Source organism: Anopheles darlingi, chromosome 3 (genome assembly GCF_943734745.1).
Source record: "Anopheles darlingi chromosome 3, idAnoDarlMG_H_01, whole genome shotgun sequence".
NCBI lineage: Eukaryota > Metazoa > Arthropoda > Insecta > Diptera > Culicidae > Anopheles > Anopheles darlingi.
In genome coordinates this window covers 34,195,939-34,220,938 of record NC_064875.1, presented here as the reverse complement: position 1 = coordinate 34,220,938, position 25,000 = coordinate 34,195,939, and the positions used below count along the sequence as shown (strand labels likewise).

Sequence of the window (25,000 nt, the reverse complement as noted above, 5' to 3'; positions counted from 1 at the left end):
AGCGCCATATCTTGAAATTCTCTTTTCGTCGAACGAATGAAGGAGCAAGGTGCACTCGTAACTCTTAACTAGTAAATTCGGTCAGTTTCGTCGGTAGAAGTCAAAAGATCAAACGCAAAGAGAGAAAGAGAGAGAGAGAGAGAGAGAGAGAGAGAGAGAGAGATGGTAGAGAAATGGAGAAGAACTCTACACTCGATCAATTAATCACCTTCATCTTCTGCCGGTTTGAATAGGATCTTTCGGTGTTCAGTATACATGAGTTCAATCTGTACGTTTCTTTACGCTAGAATGGCTGCTCACGTGCATAAAACACTAATACATCACACGAACCGCTCAATATTTTAGATTTGTATGTTGCAGCGAAAACATAAGCATACATTTATATAAAACAATATAAATCATTTATTGTGTATGTATTCTTTGCTCTAAACACAGATATTTATCTTGGGCCAGTTATGCGATGAATTGTTGGTATCCAACAGTTTTGTAACCCTGCTCTAACTTACATTGTGATATAACAAATAATGCTGTACAATGTGTGCAATATTTTCGAATTTATGAAAGTTGGTGCAATATTGTGCATTCGGCTTCCCACTGTGGCATTTTCTACTGCAATTGATCAGTGGTTTATCTTGTTGAGCCTCAACTAGTGAACGATTGGAAACTTACACTTGCAGCTTCCATTCTTAAATCAAGTAAAATCCGATGCTGAAAACGTGGAGATCAAGCCAATCGCTTTACCTATAACTACCTGATAGTACCGAGAAACACAGACACAGCTATTCCTATGATCTTTTAAATACAAATGCACTTCTTTCTGCGATGATGAACTCTTATGATGGAAATGGTAATGATAATTCCAAAGCCATGTGTTGCTTCATGGATCATTTAATTGGCTGATTAGACGGTCACTTTGGCATTGCACACATCATCGTTCGACCCATGAAATATAACAGTCTTAATCTACTGTCCTGATGATTGTATTCATTCCATTTAATTTGATGTCTGCAATCGCTTATAATCGATTGCTCACAGGAAGGATGTTGTTATGTCATCGAAATTAATGATATAACACAAAAAAGAAGTCACCAATATTGTGGAACGAATATTAAAAGTTTTGCTACAGACTATTGGTTATCAAACAATACTTGTTGGGAGAGAGCCACACAGAACATACTCGCGTGTATAGGAACTAAAAGACGAAGGAGTAATTTGAACAATTCGTTATCAGCGTCAGTCATAATTTCTAACACCAAGCACATAGCATGTCCATTCAAAGCGTGCCATACCACATTAGTAACTCCGATGGTATTTGCTAAACATCCGTTTGGTGGCGCGTGCGATGTTAACGGCCAGCCTTAACAACATAGAAAATGAAGAATGCGACCATAGAGGGGAAAAAATCTATTACTAATTCTGTTGTCGTTGGTTTGTGATTGGCCTGATGATTAGAGCCACGCGCCCAATATAAATTAACGACGATAACCGGCAACTTGCCTTCAATCGTAGTAGCGCAGTTTTTTTTTTTGATTTGCAAAAAAAGGATTATGATTAGACACATACTTAGATTCCACATTCATATAATCACTTCGAAAGAGACGGAATAAACTAGAAACGCATGATCGCATCAAATCGCAAGGGATCGTAATGCCCGACCTGCATTCCCACCAGAGAATTGCGTTTGTGTAATATTATGAAATGCGCAGAACCAGTGAAACGTAACTTTAAACACTGTTCATGTTCATCGGTTAGAGAAACGGCCCCAAAACAACCGAATAGTCCAGGGTAAGGAATAAGGCATGTGTGTTTGCATTTAAATTTAATCAAACGCAAAGTGTGCACCAGCAGTGATAGTGGGTTGAACAGTGAGAAAGACGTATTTGAGCGGAAGTGCTCAAACGATTGCGAAATTTGCGTCGATTGCAATGTTGAAGTACCCGGAGAAAGTAATCGGGACGGATGGAATAAATTATTATGGATTAATTTTTAAACAATGTTCCATGTGGTTTTATTAATACATAACATTATATGAATGACCCATATTCACTTATAAATTTAGTGTGAATATAAATTAACTTACTGATACAATAATCTAGTGAATTAATTAATATTCACACTACATTTTCACATTTTTAAGTACATTTCTAGGTTTGCCTAATTGAAATGATTTGGATTGTATGAATTGATGAATAGATATTCCCCAGGAAACTATTAACCAGCTTTTACCAACCATGGCGAAGAATGGCATTATTATCACAACGTGTTGTTCTATGTTTTACAAAAGCGGTAAGTGAAGTACACTTTACAACATTTAGCAATTTGCCGACAAACGATGCATGTCTATTTGCTTTTGCTAGTAAAAACGTACCCCAAGCCATTTGATCATCCGTACAAATCCGTTTGCCGGTCGCGACTTGGCATAGCCTCGCTGTTTGACATACTTATCTCATCTGTTTCTGTAGTTTCGTTCTTTTCATTCCCTTTAAACTCCTTGCCACGATCTTGCCGAGATTCTGACAAGAGGCTCACTCTACAGCATCATTACTTACATCCGATATATATCTCCGAAGATCTTCAGGAAGGCCAGCAAAATAGTGTGTCTGCCGGTAATTATCACGTTCTCGGTTTGATGAGTCTATTCGTAAGAATCCCGAAAGCTATCTTAGATTTTGCCAGCTGGTTTTTGGCAACACAACCCTCAACCACTGATCACGCAACATTGAGAAAAATCTTTCTTACCAGCTCGATCACCGATCGATCTCTGTTCGCATGGTATGTCACGATCGAGTAGATTGCTCAGTCGCGCGCTTGGCCAATCGGAACTGGTCCACCAGAGCATGAAATGTAATGAAACCATATCAACCATCGAAATACGGAAAAAGCATTAGCATTTCGGCTGATTTGATTGCCCAACACTGACAATGGCAAATCGGATTGAACACGCGTACTGCAATCCGTGTCCATGGCGACAGTGATGTGTGAAGTGGAACCAAGCGTATCGATAATCGATGACATCTAATTCAGTTGGTTCTAAATATTCGCTGTAACAATCCAATAATGGGATTCCTAAGATGATTTCTAGGAAAATGACATTGACCTCTTCATTTGCAAACTTAATTCAAAAGTTTGATTTTTAAATCTTGTTATAACTGCTTAGTTTAAAATAATTCAAATCATTTTCATCATCACACCGTTTGCATCTACCAGCAGCAAGACGTGCAATCAAAAGTTATTCCACTGGTTACCCAGAGCCACAGCAGTCGTTGTGACCACAGTCGTTGGTCAGCACACTTACATTTGGCCAAACGATCTCCTCTCCTTTTCATCCATACCCTTTATTTCTCTCTTTACCCTTTTTTATCTGCGTAAACCAAATCTCAGGTGGACATTTTTGTTAACCATTCCCTTTGCTTGAGCAAGTGCTGGTTTTGGTTTGGTGGCCGAAACAAATCGACAGAAATTGCGGCCAAGCGTGTTCGGCTGCCGGCGGTTGCATTTGCAATCCAGAGGTGGAAGGAGAAGACGACGTTACACTTCAATAGTTACTTTGCATGCATATAAATACGCTAAAAGAAGTTTAGAGTATCAAACCGATACCAACACTTGAACGGTACGCCTCGCATTATCGCATCTTGAAACACTAGTGTCCATTTTGTGTAACCTACTCGAAGCCAGCTCTACGTTAAGAAAAAAACACAGGGATTAAGCTCGCACCGTATTTACGGCGTACTGTAGCGAGCGTCAGTGTAATTTCCGGTCGTTCGTTCCGTCCGAAAACGTACATCAACGTTACAATAAAATGAGAAAAGTGTGGATTCTCGGACTGTTTGCCTTGGCACTGCTGGTGACGGTGACTAATGGGCACGAGAAGAAGAAAGAAAGTGGCTTTGAGGAGAGCGGCGGCAGTGAACACGGTGGCGATCATCATTCGAAGAAAGGCGATAAGGGTGATAAGGGGTACGAGAAGAAGCATGGGCTAGAGAAATCGGAGAAGGGCAGCAAGGGTAAGGAGGAGCACGAATCACACTACGGAGAGGAAGGTGGCCACAAGAAGGAAAGCCACGACGAGGGTGATCACTACAAGAAGCATCACGAGGAAAAGAAGGGCTCGAAGCACGGCAAAAAGGGACATAAGAAGGGCCACAAGAAGGGTTCGAAAACCACCGGGTATCATCACAAATCGCACAAGGATGACTATCACAAGGAGCACAAGTTCTACGACGATCATCATAAGGAGGGCCACCACAAGAAATTCGGTGATTTCAACGAGTTCCACAAGAAGGCCGGCGGAGATCACAAAAAGGGAGGTCACCACGAGTCGGCCCACAAGGAAGATAAATACGCCAAGAAGGGCCACACCGATAAGGGTCATTTCGATGATGAGCACAAGGGCTGGAAGCACAAGCATGGCCACGATTCGCACCATTCGCACAAGGATAGCTATGGCAAGAAGGGCGGCAAATCGGGAGGCAGTGAGCATGGCTTCAAAAAGGGAGACGGCAAGCATTAATGTGTGGGTCGTCGTCGCCCTGCGGATCGGTTGAGTCAAAGGGAAGGCGTCCTGGAAGACGGAATGGCATTGTTAGCACAATTTCTACAGTATAACACTTTTATAATAAACCATATAGATCAATCTTAATTAAATGGTGGAAGTTTGTTTGGCTTTTAAACGAGAATCATGAAATAGATGGAGATCCTGGCTTTTCTGTTACAGATCTTCCGTTTTCATAAATATTACACACATTAATACGTTTCAGATAAACGATACAGAAGTCAAATGCGAAAGCAAAATGCACAAACACATGTTCTGTTCTGCTCTTCTTGACTTGATAATACCACGAAGACCTTGATGCGCAGATAGGATCATGCGCGTGTGGGAAAGATTTCCGATAACCAATTGCTTGCAATTGGCACGATTTGGTTTGGAAGATTCAATCCTGCCTGCCATTAATTTCGCCGATTATGACGACGACCACCAAGGATAGAACGATGGATCCGCTTTGGTTTGTGCTTTGTCAAACTCTTATTGATCGACCCCGTCGGAGAACTATCTAATGGTGTTCCGTTAACTCTACACACGGGTACAGGTTGATGGTATGGGGCAAAGCAGTGCCTCCGCCCCGCAAGAGCAGAGAAGGAGTGAGCTGTCACTCGGTAATCCATCCGACCATTTCTCTGAAAAGTGTGGTATTACCATTACGTACTTAAGCCCCCTCCCGAAGAGGGTTGGGTACTTGAACGCGACGGTAAAAGTCGTCAGTTAACTGAGACCGACAGTGCAAGTCAGTCTGCCAGCTCACCTTACGAAGGTGGTTTCCCCGTGCACATTAAAGCTGTTTTCAAATTGTTAAGAGAAAAATATCGGCACTGTTTTTAGTGGTACAGTGGTTTTCATAGTGTCATCATTTCGGCGTTCGTTAATAATTAACGCAAATATCTTCTAACGACGACGACGAGCCAAATTAATCCGGTAATATTCGCCCTCAGCTCCATTTTAAGAATTGTGCTCAAATAGTCCATCATACGAGCAATTATCATTCCTTTCATTCGTCTTGACTGCATCGCGTTCATACGTTACTAATTTCGTTCCTTTTTTCTACCCTCGGATCTACTCTTCCGGTCGGTTTTGGAGCAGAATATCAGTTCAGAATATGACTACAATCTCGCTGAGACGCTCTGCGGACTTTCAACAATGAAAAAAGAGCAGATTGTGTCTCAAAAGTGAAGAGATGCCGGAGGGTTCGGTACTTTAGAAGCAGATCAGCAACGTAGCGCATTCGATCTACTGAGCCTGAATCAAAAACAGGGAGTGGTTTTTGTTCATCATTGGAATGGAGTTTTGTTACCAAAAAACTTAAAAAGGGGAAAAAAAGACGCTGATAATAGGCATGCGCTCGTGTGTTTGCGTCCATCACCCCCCGGTCATGTGGCGGGTACACTTCCCTTTCAATAGAATTATCTCAAATCAATCCCACTTTTTTATGCTTCGTACGAACATTCGTGAGCTAGCCGTACAGGGGTGTTACAATCAGCATCCTCCAGCTTAGTACTATACGTAGCACGATTTGGATGGTTGGCCACTTTGTTTGAACACGTCAAACCGTGCGGTTGTGGCGTCTTAGGCGAAGAATTGTGTCCTAATAATAGTACAAACGTTGTTTTGATCGCGAAATTTTACAACCTGTTGGAAATGTTTAGTTCAGGATTTCACAAAGGTAAAACAATATTGTTTTTACATTAGTGGCATGTTGATAATGATAAGCCAACGGTGAGAGTTGGTATAGGTGATCGACGAGTGTGGATAGGATATCTAACAATCTTTCATCGCTAAAAGGCCAAGTCGATACTAGGTCGATACTGTGTGAGTGTGTGTGTCTGTGACAGTGTGCTGCCAGTTATTGTCTGCTCAAAAGTGCTAGTGGAAGATTAACTGAACTGAATCTCTTTTTTATTCAGCGTTCAAGTGTATAGACTATTTACACGGCAATTAGACTGACTGAACGAAACAGGTGCATTATCTATGTGCTTCTAAGGCTCAAGTGCAGCGTGTAATATGGATTGAACCACTTCTACCTGCTTAGTAATGCGGGAAACTACGTCTGGCTCTTGCCTCTGTTGAGTAGTATCGAAAACAGGATCTTCCGACTGCAAGCTTTGTTTCAGACTAATGCAAAGAAAAATAACATCGATAAGTACCTTCGACGGATAGTCGATGTTTAGTGTGGAAAATTTACGTATTTTACTTATCTTATCCGATCGTTTTGTCCTAGTTTGTGGTGGGCTGGTCGTGTTTGATCAACTCACAAACTACCTGCCACCATACCTTAAACTTGAAATGAGCATTTAAGACACTCAAAATTAATGACCTTAAATCGGTACTTCACTACCGTAAGCGCAAGATCACAAACAATTTAATTGAGTTTGTGTGCCGAGAAACATTGCTGATTATTTGGGGGCGCTTCTGGTACGAGTGCTAATGAGTACGCTAATGCAATGTCTAATGTTTGTTTTTTTTGCATTGCTTTTCTGGCTACAAGCAACAGTGTAACCATTATCTTGGCGCTACAATCGGCAACAAAATAATTGGTTCAACTTCTCCATTAAATGTGACGCTAATACAAACGGTTTTGATTAGAGTGACGTTCTCTGTTTTCGGCATGAGCGACATTCCGAACCCAATCATTAACTAACGCAACGGGGAATCAATGGAATGTTAATCAACTTGCTTTCGTCGGAATATTAATTAACTGTCTGGCGGCTGATGCGCTTCGTCAACTACAACAAGCCTCTAATCTGCCTTATCGTTTCGCAGATACAATGAAGTTCACTCCACCGCCCGCTTCATTAAGCACCCCTTTGATCATCCCGGACAAAATTATGATGGGTCCGGGGCCATCGAACTGTTCGAAGCGTGTACTAACCGCCATGACAAACACGGTACTGAGCAACTTCCATGCCGAATTGTTCCGTACGATGGATGACATTAAAGACGGACTGCGCTATATCTTCCAAACGGAAAACCGAGCGACAATGTGCGTTAGCGGATCGGCTCACGCCGCCATGGAGTCTCTGCTGTGCAATCTTCTGGAGGATGGCGACCGGGTACTGATTGCCGTTAATGGCATTTGGGCGGAGCGGGCGGTCGAGATGGCCACACGCTATGGTGCTGACGTGCGAACGATCGAAGGACCGCCAGATCGTCCTTTCAGCTTGGAGACGCTGGCCCGCGCTATTGAACTGCATCAACCCAAATGCCTCTTCCTGACTCACGGTGATTCATCTAGCGGTTTGCTTCAACCACTCGAAGGTGTCGGAAACCTCTGTCATCGCTACAACTGTCTGCTGATAGTGGATGCCGTCGCTTCGCTCTGTGGTGTGCCATTCTACATGGACAAATGGGAAATCGATGCGGTGTACACGGGCGCCCAAAAGGTCCTCGGTGCCCCGCCCGGCATTACACCCATTTCCATCAGCCCGAAAGCACTGTAAGTGAAGCGAAGATGTTGATAAGTTGGAACGTTGCTCACGTGCAACTCATTTACTCATTTATTTCTTCCAGTGACGTGATAAGAAACAGACGCACAAAATCCAAAGTGTTTTATTGGGATTTGCTGCTGCTCGGCAACTATTGGGGCTGCTATGATGAGCCGAAACGGTAGGAAACTGGCAACACCTTTGATCCATTTTGTTTCTTATTTTGATACATGATCTTTCCTTCGTTGTTGCTTCCGTGCTTCCTTACCACTCCACACACCCACAGGTATCATCACACCGTTGCGTCCAACCTCATATTTGCACTACGGGAAGCATTGGCTCAGATCGCGGAAGAAGGCCTGGAAAATCAGATCAAGCGTCGCATGGAATGTGCCGAGGTACTGTACGAAGGTCTCGGCAAGATGGGGCTGGAAATATTCGTCAAAGATCCGCGTCACCGGCTACCGACAGTCACCGGTATTATGATTCCCAAGGGTGTCGATTGGTGGAAGGTTTCTCAGCATGCAATGAACAAGTGAGTATCCGATGGCCGATCGATCAATGTTGTAACAGCATCGCACATCAATCATCAATGGATCGTTCGTTTCTTTCTTGCAATAGTTTTTCGCTTGAGGTTCAAGGTGGACTTGGGCCTACCTTTGGCAAAGCATGGCGCGTCGGAATAATGGGTGAATGCTCTACCGTACAGAAAATCCATTTCTACCTCTATGGATTGAAGGAATCGCTCAAAGCAACTCATCCGGATTATGTGTTTGAGGAAAGTAATGGCTACCACTAAAAGTAGTCGATTCAAGTATGTCTACCAAATTTCGGTATTCGATTCGTACGCATGCACAATTGCGTATGAGAGATCCGCGGCTGGAGATCCTCAGCGCAGGCGCTATTAACGTTACTACAAGCGATTGTTACTTATACGAGGCTACTATCTGATAAATAAATCCTGGTAAGCTAAAATGAAACACACACCTGGTCAATAAAACTTAAATGATCCGCATCCGCAAAATGGCATATCAAGTGTTGGCTCTGTAAATGGATTAAGTGCTCATCGATTTAATCCTCCTTGTCTCCGTAGCAATAAAGTAACGACGAGGTACATCTTACAGTTCGCAATAAGTGTAGTATGTTAAGGTCTTCACAATCACATATTTAGCTCAATTGTCAAGCCATATTTGCTTCTGAAAAATTTACTCTTGTAACAATTACAACTTTCATTGTTCGCTAAACTCATTTCCCTCTTGAGCCGGAAACGTGTTCTGTAAAAAGAAAACAATTTTAGGTTCTTTGTATAATCTACAAAGCCTCCGAAAATACTAAACTGACCTCCGGAAAAAAATCACGAAGGTGCGCAGGTGCTTGGCAGGAGCAGCTGTTCTGGTATTCGCTAAAGCAATTTTAACGGTTATATCATAGCATAGTAAAATCAAACCACAAATTCATTAGTGTATAGTTATCGTTACATTTCAATTTGAATCTTTAAAACGCCGCGCAGGATCACATGACCCACACGACGACATACGGCAATGTTTTCTCGTTTCCTAGGAAACAAACATCCAAACATTTTTTTCCGCTTCTCTATGCAAAACGGTGGTGTGTGCAGAGTCCTAGTTTCAACGCTTGTCTTTAAATTATCAAAGAAAAAACCATTTTTATGGAGGATTTCAACAACAACTCCTCAGAAAGGGGATCCTCTGAGCGTCCAGCATCGCGGCGGGGTGTTGGCTCGAATCGAAATGACCCAAGTATGAATATCAATAACGATTCCTCAACTTCTAGTCCAGCACCGATAATAAGACCGGGAACCGCAATGAAGTAAGTAATTCTTCGTTCAATAATTCTTCAGATCTACACTAAACAATGGTTTACGTAACATTTTTATTGATGCGTTTCATTCGAAGACCACCTTCTGCAAGGCGTAGCGGAACGGCTAGCCGTTTGGCGGCTCACAATGTCATAGCGATAAGTTCTACGACATCGCAACGAATTGGAACGGCATTGGGAAGCGTAGGAAATGTATGTATCGATTGGTCTACCTTTCTTGATTGAACAGCTATATCTATTATTTGTCCCATATGTTTCGGACAATATTTGTATTTCATTTTTCAGCGAATGACTGATAGACCTATTACGCAGCATGGCATTAGTGGGCTTTCAACTTCTTATGGGCGTCTGGGGACAACTACCGGAGCGAATCGTCAGATTAAAGACAAAAGGTATTGGCAAGCATTGCTGCAAAGTAAAATTCAAGAAATCAATCAAGAAACTGATAAGCTCATGAAAGAGAAAAAAATTCTCGATCGTGAACGATCTGCCCGTAAACTCTACGAAAAACGGGTAAAAGAAGCGGCCAAAGAGCTAACAAACCTGCAGTCGACTCTCACATCTATGAATTTGTCACTGGACAACTTTAGCTCTGGCATGACCAGACAGCATTTATTAAACGAAACTGCGGCCCTACGGGAACGCAATGAGCACGTGCAGGAACAGCTGGAGCTGATTTTCAAGCAGCGTCAGCTGAAGGATTCGGAAAATCGTGATTTGGAGAAGGAAACGGAGAAAGAGAAAAATAAGGTCAACGAAATGATCAATTCACTGCCAGACGATGGCCAACGCAAGTATCGTGAGCTGCAAGCGTTGTCCGAAAGTCTTCGAAAGCAGAACACTCTCTACCACAGCCAAATCAGTGAAATAGAGAAGCAAAAGGAGCGGCTCACAACGTTAATTATGAACTCACAAACCAGATCCGATGCACACCGATTGAAATCCAAGTTGAAAGAGTTAGTGTCCAAAAGAAATGCGATGCGGGATGAGGAAAACAATCGTCTTTCGCCGGCACAAGAACGCGAAAAGTTAATCAACGAAGTACGCTCAAACAACCAGAGCCTGGCCAGCATTGGAAAGCAACAGAAGATCATCGAAGATCAACTCAATGAGAAAAAGGAAATGTTACAGCAGGTCGAACAGGATCTCGAAGAGGGCAACTCGGAACGGCACATAAAATACAAGGAGCTAAAGAAGCGCGACGAAGTCATGTCGACCTTCATGGATAGTTTCAAAAGAAATATGGAACTGGAGAAAAATAGTAAGGATATTATTTTTGCTATAAAATAATCACCCTTCGGTTATAAAATGTTTTTGTTTCAGATGTTGAAAAATTGAAAAATCAAATAACCTATGCCATTGAGCAAATTACCCTTCAAGGAATCAACATGAAGAATTTAAACGAAGACAAACTTGATGGAAGTGGATTCATCTCAAAGAATGATCTAAACTCTCATTCGGGTTTAATTAAGGAGTATAAAAAGTTGGGTATTCATTTGAAACAATTGCAGATACTCGAAAATCGTACCCTGCAGCAGGTCAATACACTTCGACAGGAAGAAACAGATGTCCTCAGTAGCATTCAAAGATATTCCAATTTGGAGGTTCCGCGTTCCGAGGCGATCGTCAAAATGAATGAGCTTACTTCGGTGTTGCAACAGCTGGACGATAAGAAACGTGTAACCGATAACGTCGTCGAGGAAGCACGCAACAGAAATCAAGAGATTAAAATCAATCTCAAGAGCAATGAAACTTATCGTCAAATTTCACATCTAGAAGATAAACTAGTTGATTTGATGAAAGGCAATAAGACACTCCAAGAAGACGTGGAACAAATGGAGCAGGTTTGCAATCAATTCCGGTAGTAATCGGGAAGAACAATTTTCAATTAAAATTATCTAATTAACAGGACCACAATTATTCTACAATGCGCTCCGAGGCGAACAAACTGGTAGATCAACATAACCAAATGCTGTGCACAGAATTAGAAGGTGGAGTTATCCGTTTGATGTAAGATCAAATTATCTTTCTTTGCAATGACCTTTTCAATTTATGGCAATTTAACTGAATATATACATACCGCATGTCGACAGCGTAAATGTGACCAACATATAAAAATACCACCTACAAAAAAAAAAGAAACCTGCTAAACAATGCTAAACACTCTTTAAATTTATGTATCATTTAATGAGAAACTAAAAAATATCCGATCACAACTCAAATATCACACCATTTCGCGGAAATGTCTGCTAAGACTGGTGCGCCAGTCCTTCTTTACAAGCGCCCTTCTGGGACATCATTAATGTTTAGCCGGACATTAACGCAAAGATCAACTGAGAAACCAACTTTTTCATACTTACGGGAGTAACTTGCATGCTGCTTTTCGGGTTCGGGAGATCACTAGTTCTATGCGTTTTTACGAGAAAACAATATTTAAAAAAAATTATATTCCGATCTGAATCGTACCATAATTAATCTAATCGATATCTAAGCAAACAAATGAGCTAAACAGAAAAGTATGATGTTATTTAGTAGGTTTTTTTTATTACTTTTATGAACTTTCCAAGAATTATCAATCTAAATTATTCGTTATTTAGCTGCGACATTTTTAACTTTTACTTCCACATCATCAAACTAAATTTATGCAAAAAATCTTTTATGATATAGTGTAGTGGTCAACGCAGTTACTTTCAAACGAGTTGCTCAAGGTTCGATGCTCTCTGGAGCCGCGAAACTTTTTTCTATTTTAGTCTACAGTTGGAGAGAATATTTCCTTATTATATCAGAGTTAGAAACTCCACACTACTCCCACGCATTATAATTTGTAAATTTATTGTAGCCCTGGAAGTTCAACTCATCAAAGCGAAACTATAAGACTTTTTTTCAATCCATCCCTATCATGATTCACTCGTAAATGGATAAATAAAAAGATAATGATCTATGGTCCTTCCAAACGAACCTTTATCCAATACAAAATCCTATGCGAATACTTACTTACTTACTTATACATCGCTACAACCTACGAGCGGTCTTGGCCTGCCACAGAAGATTCCTCCACCGCTCGCGATCGAGCGCCGTCGTCCTCCAAGACGGTAGTCCTGCTGTTCTGGCGTCAATGTCGATACCGTCGCTCCATCTCGATTTGGGCCTACCACGTCCTCTCTGTCCACCCGGAAGGCCTAAGAAGACTTTACGGGCTGGTTCGTCGTCTGCCATTCTCATGACATGCCCAGCCCACCGAAGCCGGGCGAGTCTCATGCGGTTAGATTGATTTTTGAAATCAAAAGGTTAGATTTGATTTTTTTTCCATCACCATTGCATTATAATGATTAGTATAATGCACCGTCGATGGAAAAAAGGGTTTGATATTTAGGTGGTGTGGGTACGGCGGACCAAATGATCGGCTGCTGTTGTTCAAGAAGAAAAACAAACCGATGGTCTTTCAACTCGCTGTCTTGGTATTTTGCGTGATAATTAACTACCCCCAAGTGTGATCAGTGTTTTTTCCGGTCAAAAAAGGACCAAAATGCGAATTTATCACGATTTTCAAAACTCTACTTTCAAATCCTTACTTTGGGAAAATTCACCACGGTTAAACTCTGGCGAATAATTACCAATTGCGGGCCTTTCCTATTGGTTTTTTGGTATTTTTCGATTTCGATACTCATCCCTTAACGATTGGCGTTTTTTCCGGTCGAAAAAGCGCAAAACCGCGAATTTACAGCGATTTTCAAAACTCTACTTTCAGGGCTCAACTCTACTTTGGGGAAATTCACCACGGCACCGCCATATTGCGAAGCTTTTTACCCCCATTGCCATCATTTTTCTAAAAGTCGTGAGGCAGTTTGTGTCTGCATGACCACACCTGTGTTCTGTGACGTGGAGAAGTCGGAATGACAGCTACCCACCACGTCGGTGTTTGTTTGAAGAGCAACAAAAACACAAAAGCCTGGAACTTTTCGCAGCACAAGTTTAGTGATTTAATTTAGTGATTAAAAGTAAAACGCGGGGTCTTAACGCACAAAACCCATCGGCAGTTCTTCCAGCGTTGTTAAGTTAACGTTTTGCCGGAATAGATTCCCTTGGAATCGTGCGTGGCTCGGTAAATTTGCCGGGTTTGCTCTTCGTTTTTACCGGATTTTTTGTGTTCCGGCTCGCGCTCCAGCAACCACATCAACAGCGGCCGAGTGTTTAGTCTGGAATCGAAATTAGAGCACGATGGCCATCAAACCAGGCATGGGAAGGAAGTCTTCCAACAAAAATCCTCCCTTCTTCAGCCATGAGTTCGTCATTCAAAACCACGCGGATATCGTTTCTTGTTTCGCGATGATCTTCGTTGTGGGAATTATGCTTCAGGTAGGGAAGCGCTCTCTGCTTAACCGTGTACCCAAGCAGCATCCGATTGTCGATACGTGCTGGTTTCACGCTCTTGACATCCGTGGCCTAGGACACGTTTACCGTAAAAGTGCCACGTAGTGCATCTTCTGAACCGTGACGCCACGTTGTAATTGTCCATCCCTTTGATTTCCGTTTCTCAACAGCCGACACAGTCACTAGCTAGCACCTTTATTGCCTTACGCCACAATGTATCCGGAGCCGATCCAACGCAGGAGAACCCGATGGGCATCCAGTACTTGTATACGTCCGGCTGGAAGGATGCCTGTGCCGTGTTTTTCTACACGCTCATCTGCATCATCATGCACGCTGTCCTGCAGGAGTACGCGTTGGATGTAAGTGCTAATCCTCCAGACTTTCGGCGAATCCTCCGCTAATCACCGGGTTATTTATTGTAGAAAATTTCCAAAAAACTGCATTTATCGAAGTTCAAACTGTCACGCTTCAACGAATCCGGCCAGCTTGTAGTGTTCTACGCGATGTCCTTCCTCTGGGGGTTGGACCTGATCGTGCGTGAGCAGTACTTTGGCAACTTGCAGCGACTGTGGGAAGGCTATCCGGAGCACCCGATGATCTTTCTGCACAAACTGTTCTTCATCATCCAGCTGGCCTACTACGCTCACATGCTGCCCGAGCTATACTTCCAGAAGGTGAAGCGTGATGAGCAGAAACCTAAAATCCAACATGCGCTCGGCGGTCTGTTTGTCATCGGCACCGCATACTTCTTAGGGTAAAGCGAAATGCCAATAGTTGTCGAGCGATCGCGAAAGCATTCTTCCGCTAATCACTATCCCCGTTTTCCCTATAGCTTCCAGCGTATTGCCCTGGTTCTGCTGACACTGCACTACTTCTGTGAGTTTATCTCGCACTCGTTCCAGTTGATTAACATTTTTGATAAGGAGGAAAAGTTCGTAAAACGTAAGTCGTCCGGTTTGCCACGTCGCTAGTAGTCGGGGGTTGTTATGGCGATTCCCTTTCACTTTGTTCAAGGTGGTCTGACAATGTGATGGTAATGCGTATCTCTATTCTTTCTCTTTCCAGTGCGACTGATCCATAACGTGCTGTTTATCCTAACCCGTTTCGCCACGATGGTATTGGCCTTCCTTACGCTGTTCTACAGCATCGATAACATTACGCAAACCACGCGCGCCCTCATGCTTTCGATGGTGTTCGGACTGCAGGGATACCTGATTTTCGACTTTATTTCGAATGTGCTCCGCTCAAAGCGGGAAAGCTCATCGGAAGAGCGCACTAAGGTGACGGTCGGCGCAAACAAGACTGAAAAACCGAAAAAACAGAAAAAGAAGGAGAGTGATCTGCCGGAAGCCGACCAAAACTCCGCACCGTCCTCACCAACCGCCAGCGGTAGCGCCAGCAGTGGCAAGGTGCGCAAGGTGAAAGTCAAGTAACAGCTTACCGCCGCTGTCGACCGTGAAGCCGTATTTCTCCATCCATCGTTTGGCCGCTCGCTTCGCTTCCTTTTGAAGAACAATACGTAATACTACAGTGCAACAGGGAAGGATGAACAAAACCGCCACAGGAACAAAACCGACAAAGCATAAGTTCATGCTACGGGTAGTCGCACAGTTTGATTATCTCTGTGGCAGGGCGCGCAACGGCCTACACGTATTGGCGTCTTCGTTTTGCGTGGCGATCGTATTAATACTTATTTCGCTATTTTTTGCCTTTCAATTGTTCAAATGAATTCGCGTTTTTTTTTTCGTTTTTCGCCGTACAAGACCACTGTCCGTACAAACCAGATCCTTCGACAGTCTCTTTCCCTCTGTACCCAACCAACTACCGGGTGGAGGGAGTGCATTTATCTTAAAGATAATCTTCCATTAGAGACGAGTGAAGGGCTCTGAGAGTTACGCATCGTGTTAATCTATCTGCGTTCCAACCGTCTATCAAATGTTTTGTATAAGATCAGCATTTTTTTTTGTTTTGTTCACTCTAATACAGGTAATTCTTACATAAAGACAGCGGAAAATGTTGTAATTTTAGTTATCCGAAAAAATACGCATAGTGCAATGATACACTCTAATCCATGTTTATTACGCAATTAATTCATAACAGCTTTCATGCTGAATATACTCTCACTTCAATGACGTAGTCTGCTCACGGCTTATCACCATGCTTTTCAACGCACTTCTCCTTTCCATTTTTGTCATAAACACAGCTTCTGGAGGACCACGTGTGGCCCTGCTGTAACTGCGAGATATCTGCGGAAACAATATAAAACAGTAGTGTTTGTTTCGAATACCATTGCTTTCGATGAATCATCATGCACTAAGTACGAATGTGTAGCACACCTGGCATCATATCAAAATCGCCCCGACTGAATAGACCGCTTTGGCCAGGTCCTTGATTGCTTCCCCAGGAAGGAAAGGTAGGAAAACCATAGTTCACCGGACCTTGCTGCCTGCGTACACGATGTAAGGTATCCAGCAAACGATGACCATCCGCTGGCCGGCCTGTTTAAGTGGACCGAAATCGTTCAAAAACCTCTTTCTCCTACGCGGTCACTAGGTTCTCACCGTCAGTAGTTGTGCTGACTACAAATAGACCAGCGAGCAGCAAGAAAATGGATGCGCACTTCATGGTTCGACTGCAAATCTCAACTGAAGCACCAATCACTGTCACCGTGTCAGCGTCAATGCGCCCAGAATACTAACGAGACTCGACCCGTATGGTAATCAGTATGTATGCTCCCGAATCGTCCCAATCCCCAAAAGCAAACCTCAGAATAAACACAAACAACCAATTTCCTTATCAGTAACATACCATAACTTCAGTTCGTTGCGTGCACCATAATCTCGTTTCAACGGTTCTCTTAAAAACTCGGATCATTACACATTCTTCGTTGTACGAATCATCTTCGCAACATACCTTTGACCTAAGGGTTTTAACTTATTTGCCGTAATATTAAACAAACTACTTTAGTTTACTCATACATTATGCAAATAAATGCAGATCGAATTAGAGTTTTCATGTTGTAGCAAAAAATTTATCTGCATCAGGTTCACAAAGAAAACAGGTTCGTCGCTTTTGCTCAGATATCAAAATGCAGTCTTTCGTTGGCCAAAATCCTCCAAAGGCGTAAAAGCAAAAAAGTAGTCCAGCTTTTTTCATAACCATTATTTACACCACATGTACGACAGGCGGTTGAGAATGTTGAACCAATCTCGACATAACGAAATTAAACTTTTTTAAGTGAAAGTACTAGCTTGTGCCATCACGTTATGCGCAAATGAATATTCCTGTTTTCAGTGAGCAAAACTAAAAGGCTGTCCTCCGGCAGTAATCCAACGAGCTACTTTGCATTCATAATGCGATATTATAATTTGTGGACGATCGTCTTCATCTAAAGAACCGTGCGCGTTCCCAAGACAAAGATAGTAAAGTTGGTTTGTACTGTGTGATGAGGAAAGTAAAGCTTATGAAGCCTAGAAACAGTTACAGGCTAATTGGCAGGTTCTTGTTCTTATTTCATGTGCGTACGTGAATTTGAGCGAAAAGTCATCCACTCGTCGCCACATGCCACCCGATCGGTTCATCTATGCGCAGTCATGTGCAAATAACAGAGTACAAAGCCGCTGGCCATCGCTGAACATATGTTTATGGCTACCGGGACACAACCTGCTGTAGTAGTTTAGTCGGCAGAAGAATTGCACGAATTCGGCTAATGCCTGCATGTCTGATGCTGCATAAGCGGAGGAAGCCGGACCAAATAAGAAGAAGCGAAAATACATCCACACGAGCAATGCGACCAATGGTCAAAAACGACAAAAAAAACCCAGGAAATCAGGTTCAAGTGTACGAACACATGCGCACAGTCGGCCCCTGGGACTAGCTCCAGAGATGGAAGTTACGATCGTTCCAGCACCACAGGCAAGAAGGTGTACGATCAGTCCCCCCCACTCCCAATTCGACCGATGCTCTCGCATGTGGTAGATATACATGTTGGAGCATCCGCATGACACGACGACTTCTGCGATTCCGGGAATCGTTGTTTCGGTGATGTGATGGAGACCACCACCGTTCGCGCTCGCGAACAACGTCTGGCGAGAGGCTAGCAAAAGGGGCAGCAGCACACTGTCCGATGAGCACGATTTCCGCTATCCTCCGGTTGCCACCACACGATCAACGTAAGGTGGTGTTGAAATGTATAAAGTTTCTTGCAACTACGCCGGTTTCGCCATTCATCCCGTATCTCTGCCCCGAACAGCATCTTCGCTGTGTAGTTTGTGTACCGCGGATAGCGATTGTGTGTGTGTGCGTGTATGTGATCTTGACCTTCGGTCATTTAGTTGATAGCGTGTGCTAGCAAGTGATTTGGGAGCGCAAGCGCAAGTGATAAGAGGGTGATCGTTTGGTGATCGATATAAGTAGAAGCCTCGATTCGTCATGAACCGTTACATCGTCGGAGTAGTACTGTCGCTGTCGATCGCAATGATCGCAGTACATGCAGGTTAGTCAAATTGAGCTAAAATATGTTTCCACAGCTTTTACCATGTCCATCTTGTAAGCGAAGAATGTGTCTCTTTATTACGAACCATGTTTCATAGAGAGTTTTATGACGGAATCGCCTTCTGCTCTGACCTTAGTCATCCGCTGAACGACGGAAATAAAATCCGGTTTTCTGTTCTGTACACATTTACCACAACAGGTCTTTTGGGACTGATACTGCTTTGTTTGTTCCCCTTGCTCACCTAGTCCATCCTCCAGCCAACCATTGGCTGGCAGCGAGGTTAGCGGGACACAAAAAAATAATCCCTCGCAAGAAGCGCTTCGCAGTGCTCGCGACAGAGAGGGAAGAAACGTTAAATCTCCACAACGCAAAACCGGTGGCAACCAGTTCGACTGCTTCATATATGGTGCTTTATATACAGAATCCGCCTCAAATTAAAGCCTTCCACCAGTTCGTTGATAAACAATTCAATGTTAATCAAACATTCTTGGACGAACTGTCGCTTGGGTGGACGGTGTGTCAATAATAATTGATCACAATCAGGGGAATTCGCAAGCAGCCGTCGAAATATCTATGAAGAAATAATGATGAGAGAATCAAATTGAAAAGGAATAATTGTGTCATAAATCATGCTTACCATTTTGTACACAATTTTTCGTTAATTGTAGATTTTTTTTGCTACAAAACCAACTTTGGTGAAAACGCAAAGGGTAACGAATATGATATTGCATAAGTCTGTCCTTTGGGGATCTCTTGCCTTTTTCTGCAAACCTCTTTTGGTTGGTCTTATTGGGGGTTCGGTTATGTAAACACTTCCTTTTTCGTCAGAGTGTTGCTAAAACCCCCAATATCGCATGAATTGTGCAACAGATCTCAGATATGCATCGCTGATAAACCGAAATTACTGGTTTTCCTGAACACAACATTCGCCTTGTTTCGGATTAATCCTTTTGTTGTTCGACGATCGAGGTTATTTCATAAGTTACCAATACTTTGCCAACCCCCCAAGATACATCCTACGCTTACGACCATTCGCGGCCACTTCCTAGGCCGTATCGGAAACAACAAAAAACGCTTTGTTTATCTTGAACACTCGGCTATTTCCAGAAACTGGTTTCTACATTCCCAAAGCGTACTATACGATCGATGAGAATGGCTACAAATCACCGCTTATCTACATTAACAGTGTTCCGGTGAGTAGAAGACCTTGTAAATCTCCATTTGCTACTCCATATTTCGGTGGCTTTCCGTGTAATGGAGCACAGCGCCATATGTTTTTAACTTTATATATTTTTTATTCCACCATTCAACAGCAAATTTTCCACCGTGCTCGACGATCTGCTCAGTCACCAATTGGTAAGAGTACTCCTTGGCTGCCATCCTAGCCTTTCTATTCTTGAACTTTGATTGTTGATTACTTCTTTGTTTCATTATTGCATCAGTTCCCAACTTTGGCTTCCCGATAAACTTCCCAACCATTCCGTTCCCGCAACCCGGCCAAAGTGGTAACTTCCAGTCTGTTTCCATCACCAGCGGAGGGTAAGTGCGTGCATCGGTAGGATCGTTATAAGTTTTATTAGTAGTTCATTTCGGTAAAACAAGCAGCACTCGATAGACCAACAGGAGCAGAAGCAGCACCACGTGGCTATTAACTGCATTTCCTGTGTTCGCTCATTGCCACTAACGACGACTTGGTAGTTAGCGAGATTGAAGAAGGCATAAAGCTGATCTTATCTCAAGGCGTTGTGTGGCGCGCGCAAGACTATGCTGCTGATGCTGAGGTCATCCCTTTATTCCTATCCTCAAGTAATCGAATTGCAGTCAGCTTTCCAAGAAGATTATACACCAGACCTCGCTCAATTGCAAGGTGCTCCTATAAGAGACCCTCATTTTTCAAAACAATTGCTTATTCCCGGAGCATGCTATTTATAGCTGGTGCAGCAGGATGAGTCCAGATCTACCGTTAAATCGTGCACAGGGAACTATCACATACCATCATGCGAGCCAACATAGTGGTGCTTGAACATAAATATCTCTCTCCCTCTTTCGTCCGCATGCTGCATTCCTTTATCATCAGTATTATGCGCTGGTTCATGCACTCTAGCGGTCATGTAATTACGTGACGATCCATCACAGTCATGTGCACTGGCGAGTTTTGCTACGAAAGCACCATGACCAAGATCTGATATGCTGTAATCACTTTTGTAGGGTAAAATATATTGTATTCAGATTGGAATAGTATATCTGTATAAGTTAGTTATATGGAAAACGAATAGGAGAGTGTTTGCAAAGCTTTAATTCAAACAGAGATGCAGTATCGCTGATGACGCTCTTCAATTCTTATTTCTTGATTGGATTTTGTTTTTATCTTTTACAGTCCCGGAGGATTGAACAATCGTTTCGACGAAAACGGTCAGTCTGCGCCTGCTGCCACCATTAACACATTCTCATCCCACAACGGACACGTCACCCAAACGACTCATCTCGTCGACCAGGACGGCAAGGTGACGACACACACGCAGAACAATAACAAGAACAACAACAACAACAACAACAACAACAGAAACAACAATAGCAACAACAACAAGAGAAACTAAGCGACGTGATGGTTGCATCGCGAATGGTTGCTCTAATCCTTAAATAGGCCGAAACCAGTATCACCAGCGACTCTACAGTCTGTATTATGCTAGACATCGTTGTACATCAACTTCACTTCTTATATTCAAACTTTTTTTTTGAAAATGCGTGTGCGTGTGCGAGTATTTTGTACTACTACCGGCGGAACACAATCTTAGTGAACCGTAGTGAAATGTGCGATAAGTATAGAAATAATAAATTAACTCTGTAAGAACGACGGTTTACTTTTTTTATGCCGAACAATTAAACACAAACAATGAAACACATAGTAGCCATGACGAGCTTCCTGCGGGATCCGGAGAGAGTTTTTTTATGTTTCGAAAAGGGCTCTTTGAATTTCGTTACAATTTTACAAAACTTCGGCGAAGTTAGCCGGAGAAACTAATAATTCTCCGGCTAACTTCGCCGAAGTTTTGTAAAATTTTCTAATTTTCAATATTGTTCGCATACTGACAACGAAAAAGTTAATTTGGCAATGATTTTACAATTTCCCTTTTAAACCCTAGTTTTACATAATTATTAAAAAAATATATCTACAATTTTATAAACCCTTAAAGAGGGTATGTCGTCAATAACGTTGTAAATCAATGCATTGTCCAGTTTCCAGACGCTTGGCCATAAACTTAAACCAACAAACGACTACTTTCAGCAGCCGTTTTCTTCAAATGAAAGAGGGTTTTTAGACTTCTCCGCAAAATTGACTTTTTCAGCAAAAAAAAAACTCGACATTTTAACAAGGAAAAATCAATATCATGAGCAATGACTTGTGTTTTTTAAAGGTATTTAGTTATACTTTAGAACGAGACAACATATGGGGCTGTGAACCTTCCCCAAAAACAATAAATGCGCCATCTTTTAGCTAATCCGCAAGAACTAATGCAAGGACCTAATACTACGATGGACACTGATTTTGAAAGCATTGATTTTGTTACGTTACGAGATGCTCGAAACCATGTAAAATAGCGATTTTTTCAAACGGCTCTACCTTTATCAGGTTTGATTCGATTGATCAAATTTGCCAAAATCTAAAATAAGAAGATCTTTGTTACTTTAGATCTTGTTATTTTGGATGTTCACACTACAACAGGAAAAGTAAAAGGGAAAAATGTGTTAGCCTAAAATGTTGAAACCCAAGTAAATCCCTTGTGTAAATCTCTCATTTTCCAGCCTTTTTTGCTTTTCCAGCAAAAGTTGTTTTTTAAATTGTAGTCTAGGAACGGTCCGTAAATACTTAGCCTTTTTGTAGTTCTCAGCCCACCTGGGCCCTGTCGCCATATGATGTTAACAAGCATAATTGCATTATTGTTGTAGGGTATTAAGCAAAAAATGCTTCTAGAAGCTTGATTAACGCTCATAATATTCTACAACATCAGAGTTCCAGTCCGGATCGTCTACACCTTGAAGATTTATTTTAACTACTTCTCTTAGACATAATTATTGTGATGTATTTTTAAAACAAGCACAAGCACAATCGTGTTCGCAAAAAACATCACGGTTGATGGTTGATGGTTTATCCTATTCCTGCTTGTTAACCAATGACCATCGTAAAATAGCTGAGGTTCTTCTTGAATACCAACGAGGCACTAGCGGAAGCGGCTTCAACGACGATCTTATCAGATATCAGATGCTTACTAGTGTCTATAATACTATGCTACGGAGGAGCAAAATGCCGTACTGGAGCTACAAAGAGCCATCACGATCACCTAGAACCCTAGAGCGTTTAGCCCTGTGTATTGTCAAACGGACGCAGTACTCCTGGTGGACCACCAAAACTGCCGGTGAACTTATTGCCTGCCGCTGACGCAGGATTCACTGGCTGTACGGAAGCTCCTACGTATTGCTGCTGTTGCGGATAGGCAGTAGATTGTTGTGGAACGGTGAAACCAACACCCGGGGCAGACGGTGCCAAGACAGTGCCGTCCGGTTTGACATGCGTACCAAGGCTTTGCTGGTTACCCAACAGACCCGGTGCTCCACCGAAACTACCGGTAAACTTGTTACCCCCATTGAACGTTTGCGGCCTTATCGGTTGCTGTGGTTGCTGTGGTTGCTGTGGTTGCTGTGGTATGAATGATGACACCGTTGGCCTTACGCTGACTGCATTGGGACCTTGGTTGATGCCACCAAAGCCAAACGATCCGGTGAACTTGTTCGGTGGTTGCGTTGGGCGGACATTAACAGCAGGTAGCTGCTGTTGGGGCAGTTGCGGCTGGTGCGGCTGCTGCTGCTGCTGCTGAGGGTTGTACGCGTTAGGCGCAGGGACAAACGGCACTACAGTAGGAATAGAGGCCGGTGGAGGACCTTGCGTTAGAGGTGGTTGACCCGGCTGAGCTGGCCGTGGTTGAAACTGTACAGACGGTGTGCTGGCCGGTTGCTTGGTATAGGCCGTTCCGATATTCTGCTGATTACCCAAGAAACCAGGTGGACCCCCGAAGCTACCCGTATATCGGTTGATGGTCGTCTGTTCTACTGGTCTGGCCGTTGGTTGGAAAGTGGTGACCGGTGTTTGGAACGAGCCTTGTGATGGTACTGGAGCGGGTTTAGGTGGAAGGACAGGAGCCTGTGGTTGCACGTTCGGTCTGACGGTTGAAGTGTACGCCGTTCCGATGTTTTGCTGATTCCCCAGAAATCCAGCAGGACCTCCGAATCCTCCGGTGTACTTCTGAATAGGAGGAGCTGTCGGTGAGGCACCACCGCCTATCGCCGGTTGCTGTAACGGAACCTGAGGGACTGAAGACCCAGAGAATCTGTTGGCCGTCGTCGTCGGTGTCGTGGTGTAACTCGTCTGTGGGAACTGCGTCTGCTGATTGACATCAGTTTTGAAACCCACGCCACCGGCCGTGGTAGGGTTCTGCGTATTACCGAATGGATCCCGCGGGAAGATAGTGGACCGCTCCGTACCTACTTCAACCCGATACACCGGTGGTAACTGATCCGGGAACAGTGGTGGCAACAGACCATCGACGGGTTTTTGAGCGAAGAGAATTTTGCCTTCCTCGATCGTCGGTATTTTCGCGTTAGGCACAAACTGTTGCTGGTTAGGTGCCGGCGGTGACGGTGGCGCAGCCGCTGTAGTTTGTTGTCCAGCATTCGCTGGAATCGGACCATAGTTTGGTTGACCAATCGGAGCGATAATACCGGACGCATAGCTGGGCACCTTGAAGTTCAGCGGAGCACCATTAGTGACGCCATTGGACGATGGGAATCCCGATTCTCGGTTAACGTTCGTTCGAAATCCCACCAAATCGGCACTCGCACCGGTTAGGTCAGCAAATGGTGTCACTGGATTTCCATAGCTATCCCGCAGACCGGCGGTCGGTTGGGCGGTCGAGGCACGAACATCACCATTCGATAGCTCATTGTTGATGCCGGCCGGTATCGTGTTGAGCGAGGGATCATTTACGAAACCGAGATTACGACCTTTGGCTGCCGTAAATCCTTGACCGCGAGCAAGCGGTTTGATCGACAGATTAATGATGTTACTGTCCCCCGTCGGAATACCTCCATCAACGGAACGTGCCGAATGTGCTGGAACAGACAGAAACATGTTAGCGCTCATTAGAAAATCAATAACACCCGAAAATCTACGGTCATTCTTACCAGGTACTGTTCTCTGCTCTTCATTGGATGAGATTACTGAAATGAAACAAACAACAGCAAATTCGCATCAGATCGTTATCACAT

General features: G+C 43.3%; 8 protein-coding genes across 12 annotated transcripts in view; 6 read left to right on the top strand and 2 right to left on the bottom strand.

The window, feature by feature from the left end:
• Window positions 1-1,974, top strand: part of LOC125955758 (exostosin-1) — a 42,457-nt gene extending 40,483 nt beyond the window's left edge. For all 5 annotated transcript variants that reach the window (XM_049686906.1, XM_049686908.1, XM_049686904.1 and 2 more), the window contains one exon: window positions 1-1,974. This exon is cut by the window's left edge and continues 2,179 nt beyond it. The gene's annotated coding sequence lies outside the window, so the exon portion shown is untranslated.
• A 1,548-nt stretch (window positions 1,975-3,522) lies between these two features.
• On the top strand, window positions 3,523-4,615 carry LOC125957699 (putative eggshell protein). The gene has a single exon (XM_049690563.1). The coding sequence runs from the start codon at window positions 3,800-3,802 to the stop codon at window positions 4,508-4,510; it is 711 nt and encodes a 236-aa protein (XP_049546520.1). The 5' UTR covers window positions 3,523-3,799; the 3' UTR covers window positions 4,511-4,615.
• Window positions 4,616-5,282: 667 nt separating this feature from the next.
• On the top strand, window positions 5,283-8,871 carry LOC125957745 (3-hydroxykynurenine transaminase). Its single transcript, XM_049690635.1, has 5 exons — window positions 5,283-5,470; window positions 7,313-7,985; window positions 8,060-8,155; window positions 8,261-8,509; window positions 8,596-8,871. Exons 2-5 carry the CDS (start codon window positions 7,318-7,320, stop codon window positions 8,771-8,773), a joined length of 1,191 nt encoding a protein of 396 aa, XP_049546592.1. The 5' UTR covers window positions 5,283-5,470; window positions 7,313-7,317; the 3' UTR covers window positions 8,774-8,871.
• Window positions 8,872-9,643: 772 nt separating this feature from the next.
• On the top strand, window positions 9,644-11,913 carry LOC125957896 (intraflagellar transport protein 74 homolog). Its single transcript, XM_049690920.1, has 5 exons — window positions 9,644-9,804; window positions 9,891-10,005; window positions 10,099-11,074; window positions 11,137-11,657; window positions 11,723-11,913. The coding sequence occupies exons 1-5, from the start codon at window positions 9,644-9,646 to the stop codon at window positions 11,825-11,827; spliced, it is 1,878 nt and encodes a 625-aa protein (XP_049546877.1). The 3' UTR covers window positions 11,828-11,913.
• A 1,810-nt stretch (window positions 11,914-13,723) lies between these two features.
• On the top strand, window positions 13,724-16,190 carry LOC125953259 (translocating chain-associated membrane protein 1). Its single transcript, XM_049682711.1, has 5 exons — window positions 13,724-14,169; window positions 14,355-14,543; window positions 14,607-14,938; window positions 15,017-15,126; window positions 15,250-16,190. The coding sequence occupies exons 1-5, from the start codon at window positions 14,032-14,034 to the stop codon at window positions 15,615-15,617; spliced, it is 1,137 nt and encodes a 378-aa protein (XP_049538668.1). The 5' UTR covers window positions 13,724-14,031; the 3' UTR covers window positions 15,618-16,190.
• Window positions 16,191-16,237: 47 nt separating this feature from the next.
• On the bottom strand, window positions 16,238-17,012 carry LOC125953260 (uncharacterized). Its single transcript, XM_049682713.1, has 3 exons — window positions 16,746-17,012; window positions 16,521-16,682; window positions 16,238-16,430 (listed from the first exon to the last, which is right to left on the bottom strand). Exons 1-3 carry the CDS (start codon window positions 16,807-16,809, stop codon window positions 16,327-16,329), a joined length of 330 nt encoding a protein of 109 aa, XP_049538670.1. The 5' UTR covers window positions 16,810-17,012; the 3' UTR covers window positions 16,238-16,326.
• Window positions 17,013-18,273: 1,261 nt separating this feature from the next.
• Window positions 18,274-21,528, top strand: LOC125957279 (myb-like protein H). The gene is made up of 5 exons (XM_049689878.1): window positions 18,274-18,679; window positions 19,787-19,872; window positions 19,993-20,035; window positions 20,122-20,218; window positions 21,057-21,528. The coding sequence occupies exons 1-5, from the start codon at window positions 18,616-18,618 to the stop codon at window positions 21,274-21,276; spliced, it is 510 nt and encodes a 169-aa protein (XP_049545835.1). The 5' UTR covers window positions 18,274-18,615; the 3' UTR covers window positions 21,277-21,528.
• A 1,071-nt stretch (window positions 21,529-22,599) lies between these two features.
• Window positions 22,600-25,000, bottom strand: part of LOC125957835 (uncharacterized) — a 10,927-nt gene continuing 8,526 nt past the window's right edge. The window contains exons 2-3 of the mRNA XM_049690823.1: window positions 24,917-24,952; window positions 22,600-24,844 (exon numbers count right to left, since the gene is read on the bottom strand). Of these exons, the coding sequence (XP_049546780.1) occupies window positions 23,037-24,844; window positions 24,917-24,952 (1,844 nt within the window). The 3' untranslated portion in view covers window positions 22,600-23,036. The remainder of the gene's footprint in view (window positions 24,845-24,916; window positions 24,953-25,000) is intronic.

Coding starts and splice junctions, on each gene's coding strand:
- LOC125957699 (XM_049690563.1), top strand. CDS start 3,800: ATGAGAAAAGTGTGGATTCTCGGACTGTTTGCCTTGGCACTGCTGGTG.
- LOC125957745 (XM_049690635.1), top strand. CDS start 7,318: ATGAAGTTCACTCCACCGCCCGCTTCATTAAGCACCCCTTTGATCATC. Junction 8,156..8,260: donor TGCTATGATGAGCCGAAACG/GTAGGAAACTGG, acceptor ACACACCCACAG/GTATCATCACACCGTTGCGT. Junction 8,510..8,595: donor TCTCAGCATGCAATGAACAA/GTGAGTATCCGA, acceptor TTCTTGCAATAG/TTTTTCGCTTGAGGTTCAAG.
- LOC125957896 (XM_049690920.1), top strand. CDS start 9,644: ATGGAGGATTTCAACAACAACTCCTCAGAAAGGGGATCCTCTGAGCGT. Junction 9,805..9,890: donor AGACCGGGAACCGCAATGAA/GTAAGTAATTCT, acceptor TTTCATTCGAAG/ACCACCTTCTGCAAGGCGTA. Junction 11,075..11,136: donor TATGGAACTGGAGAAAAATA/GTAAGGATATTA, acceptor TTTTTGTTTCAG/ATGTTGAAAAATTGAAAAAT.
- LOC125953259 (XM_049682711.1), top strand. CDS start 14,032: ATGGCCATCAAACCAGGCATGGGAAGGAAGTCTTCCAACAAAAATCCT. Junction 14,170..14,354: donor TTGTGGGAATTATGCTTCAG/GTAGGGAAGCGC, acceptor GTTTCTCAACAG/CCGACACAGTCACTAGCTAG. Junction 14,544..14,606: donor TGCAGGAGTACGCGTTGGAT/GTAAGTGCTAAT, acceptor TATTTATTGTAG/AAAATTTCCAAAAAACTGCA.
- LOC125953260 (XM_049682713.1), bottom strand. CDS start 16,809: ATGAAGTGCGCATCCATTTTCTTGCTGCTCGCTGGTCTATTTGTAGTC. Junction 16,683..16,745: donor AGTCAGCACAACTACTGACG/GTGAGAACCTAG, acceptor CCACTTAAACAG/GCCGGCCAGCGGATGGTCAT. Junction 16,431..16,520: donor CGATTTTGATATGATGCCAG/GTGTGCTACACA, acceptor TTGTTTCCGCAG/ATATCTCGCAGTTACAGCAG.
- LOC125957279 (XM_049689878.1), top strand. CDS start 18,616: ATGAACCGTTACATCGTCGGAGTAGTACTGTCGCTGTCGATCGCAATG. Junction 18,680..19,786: donor AATGATCGCAGTACATGCAG/GTTAGTCAAATT, acceptor GGCTATTTCCAG/AAACTGGTTTCTACATTCCC. Junction 20,036..20,121: donor ATCTGCTCAGTCACCAATTG/GTAAGAGTACTC, acceptor TTATTGCATCAG/TTCCCAACTTTGGCTTCCCG.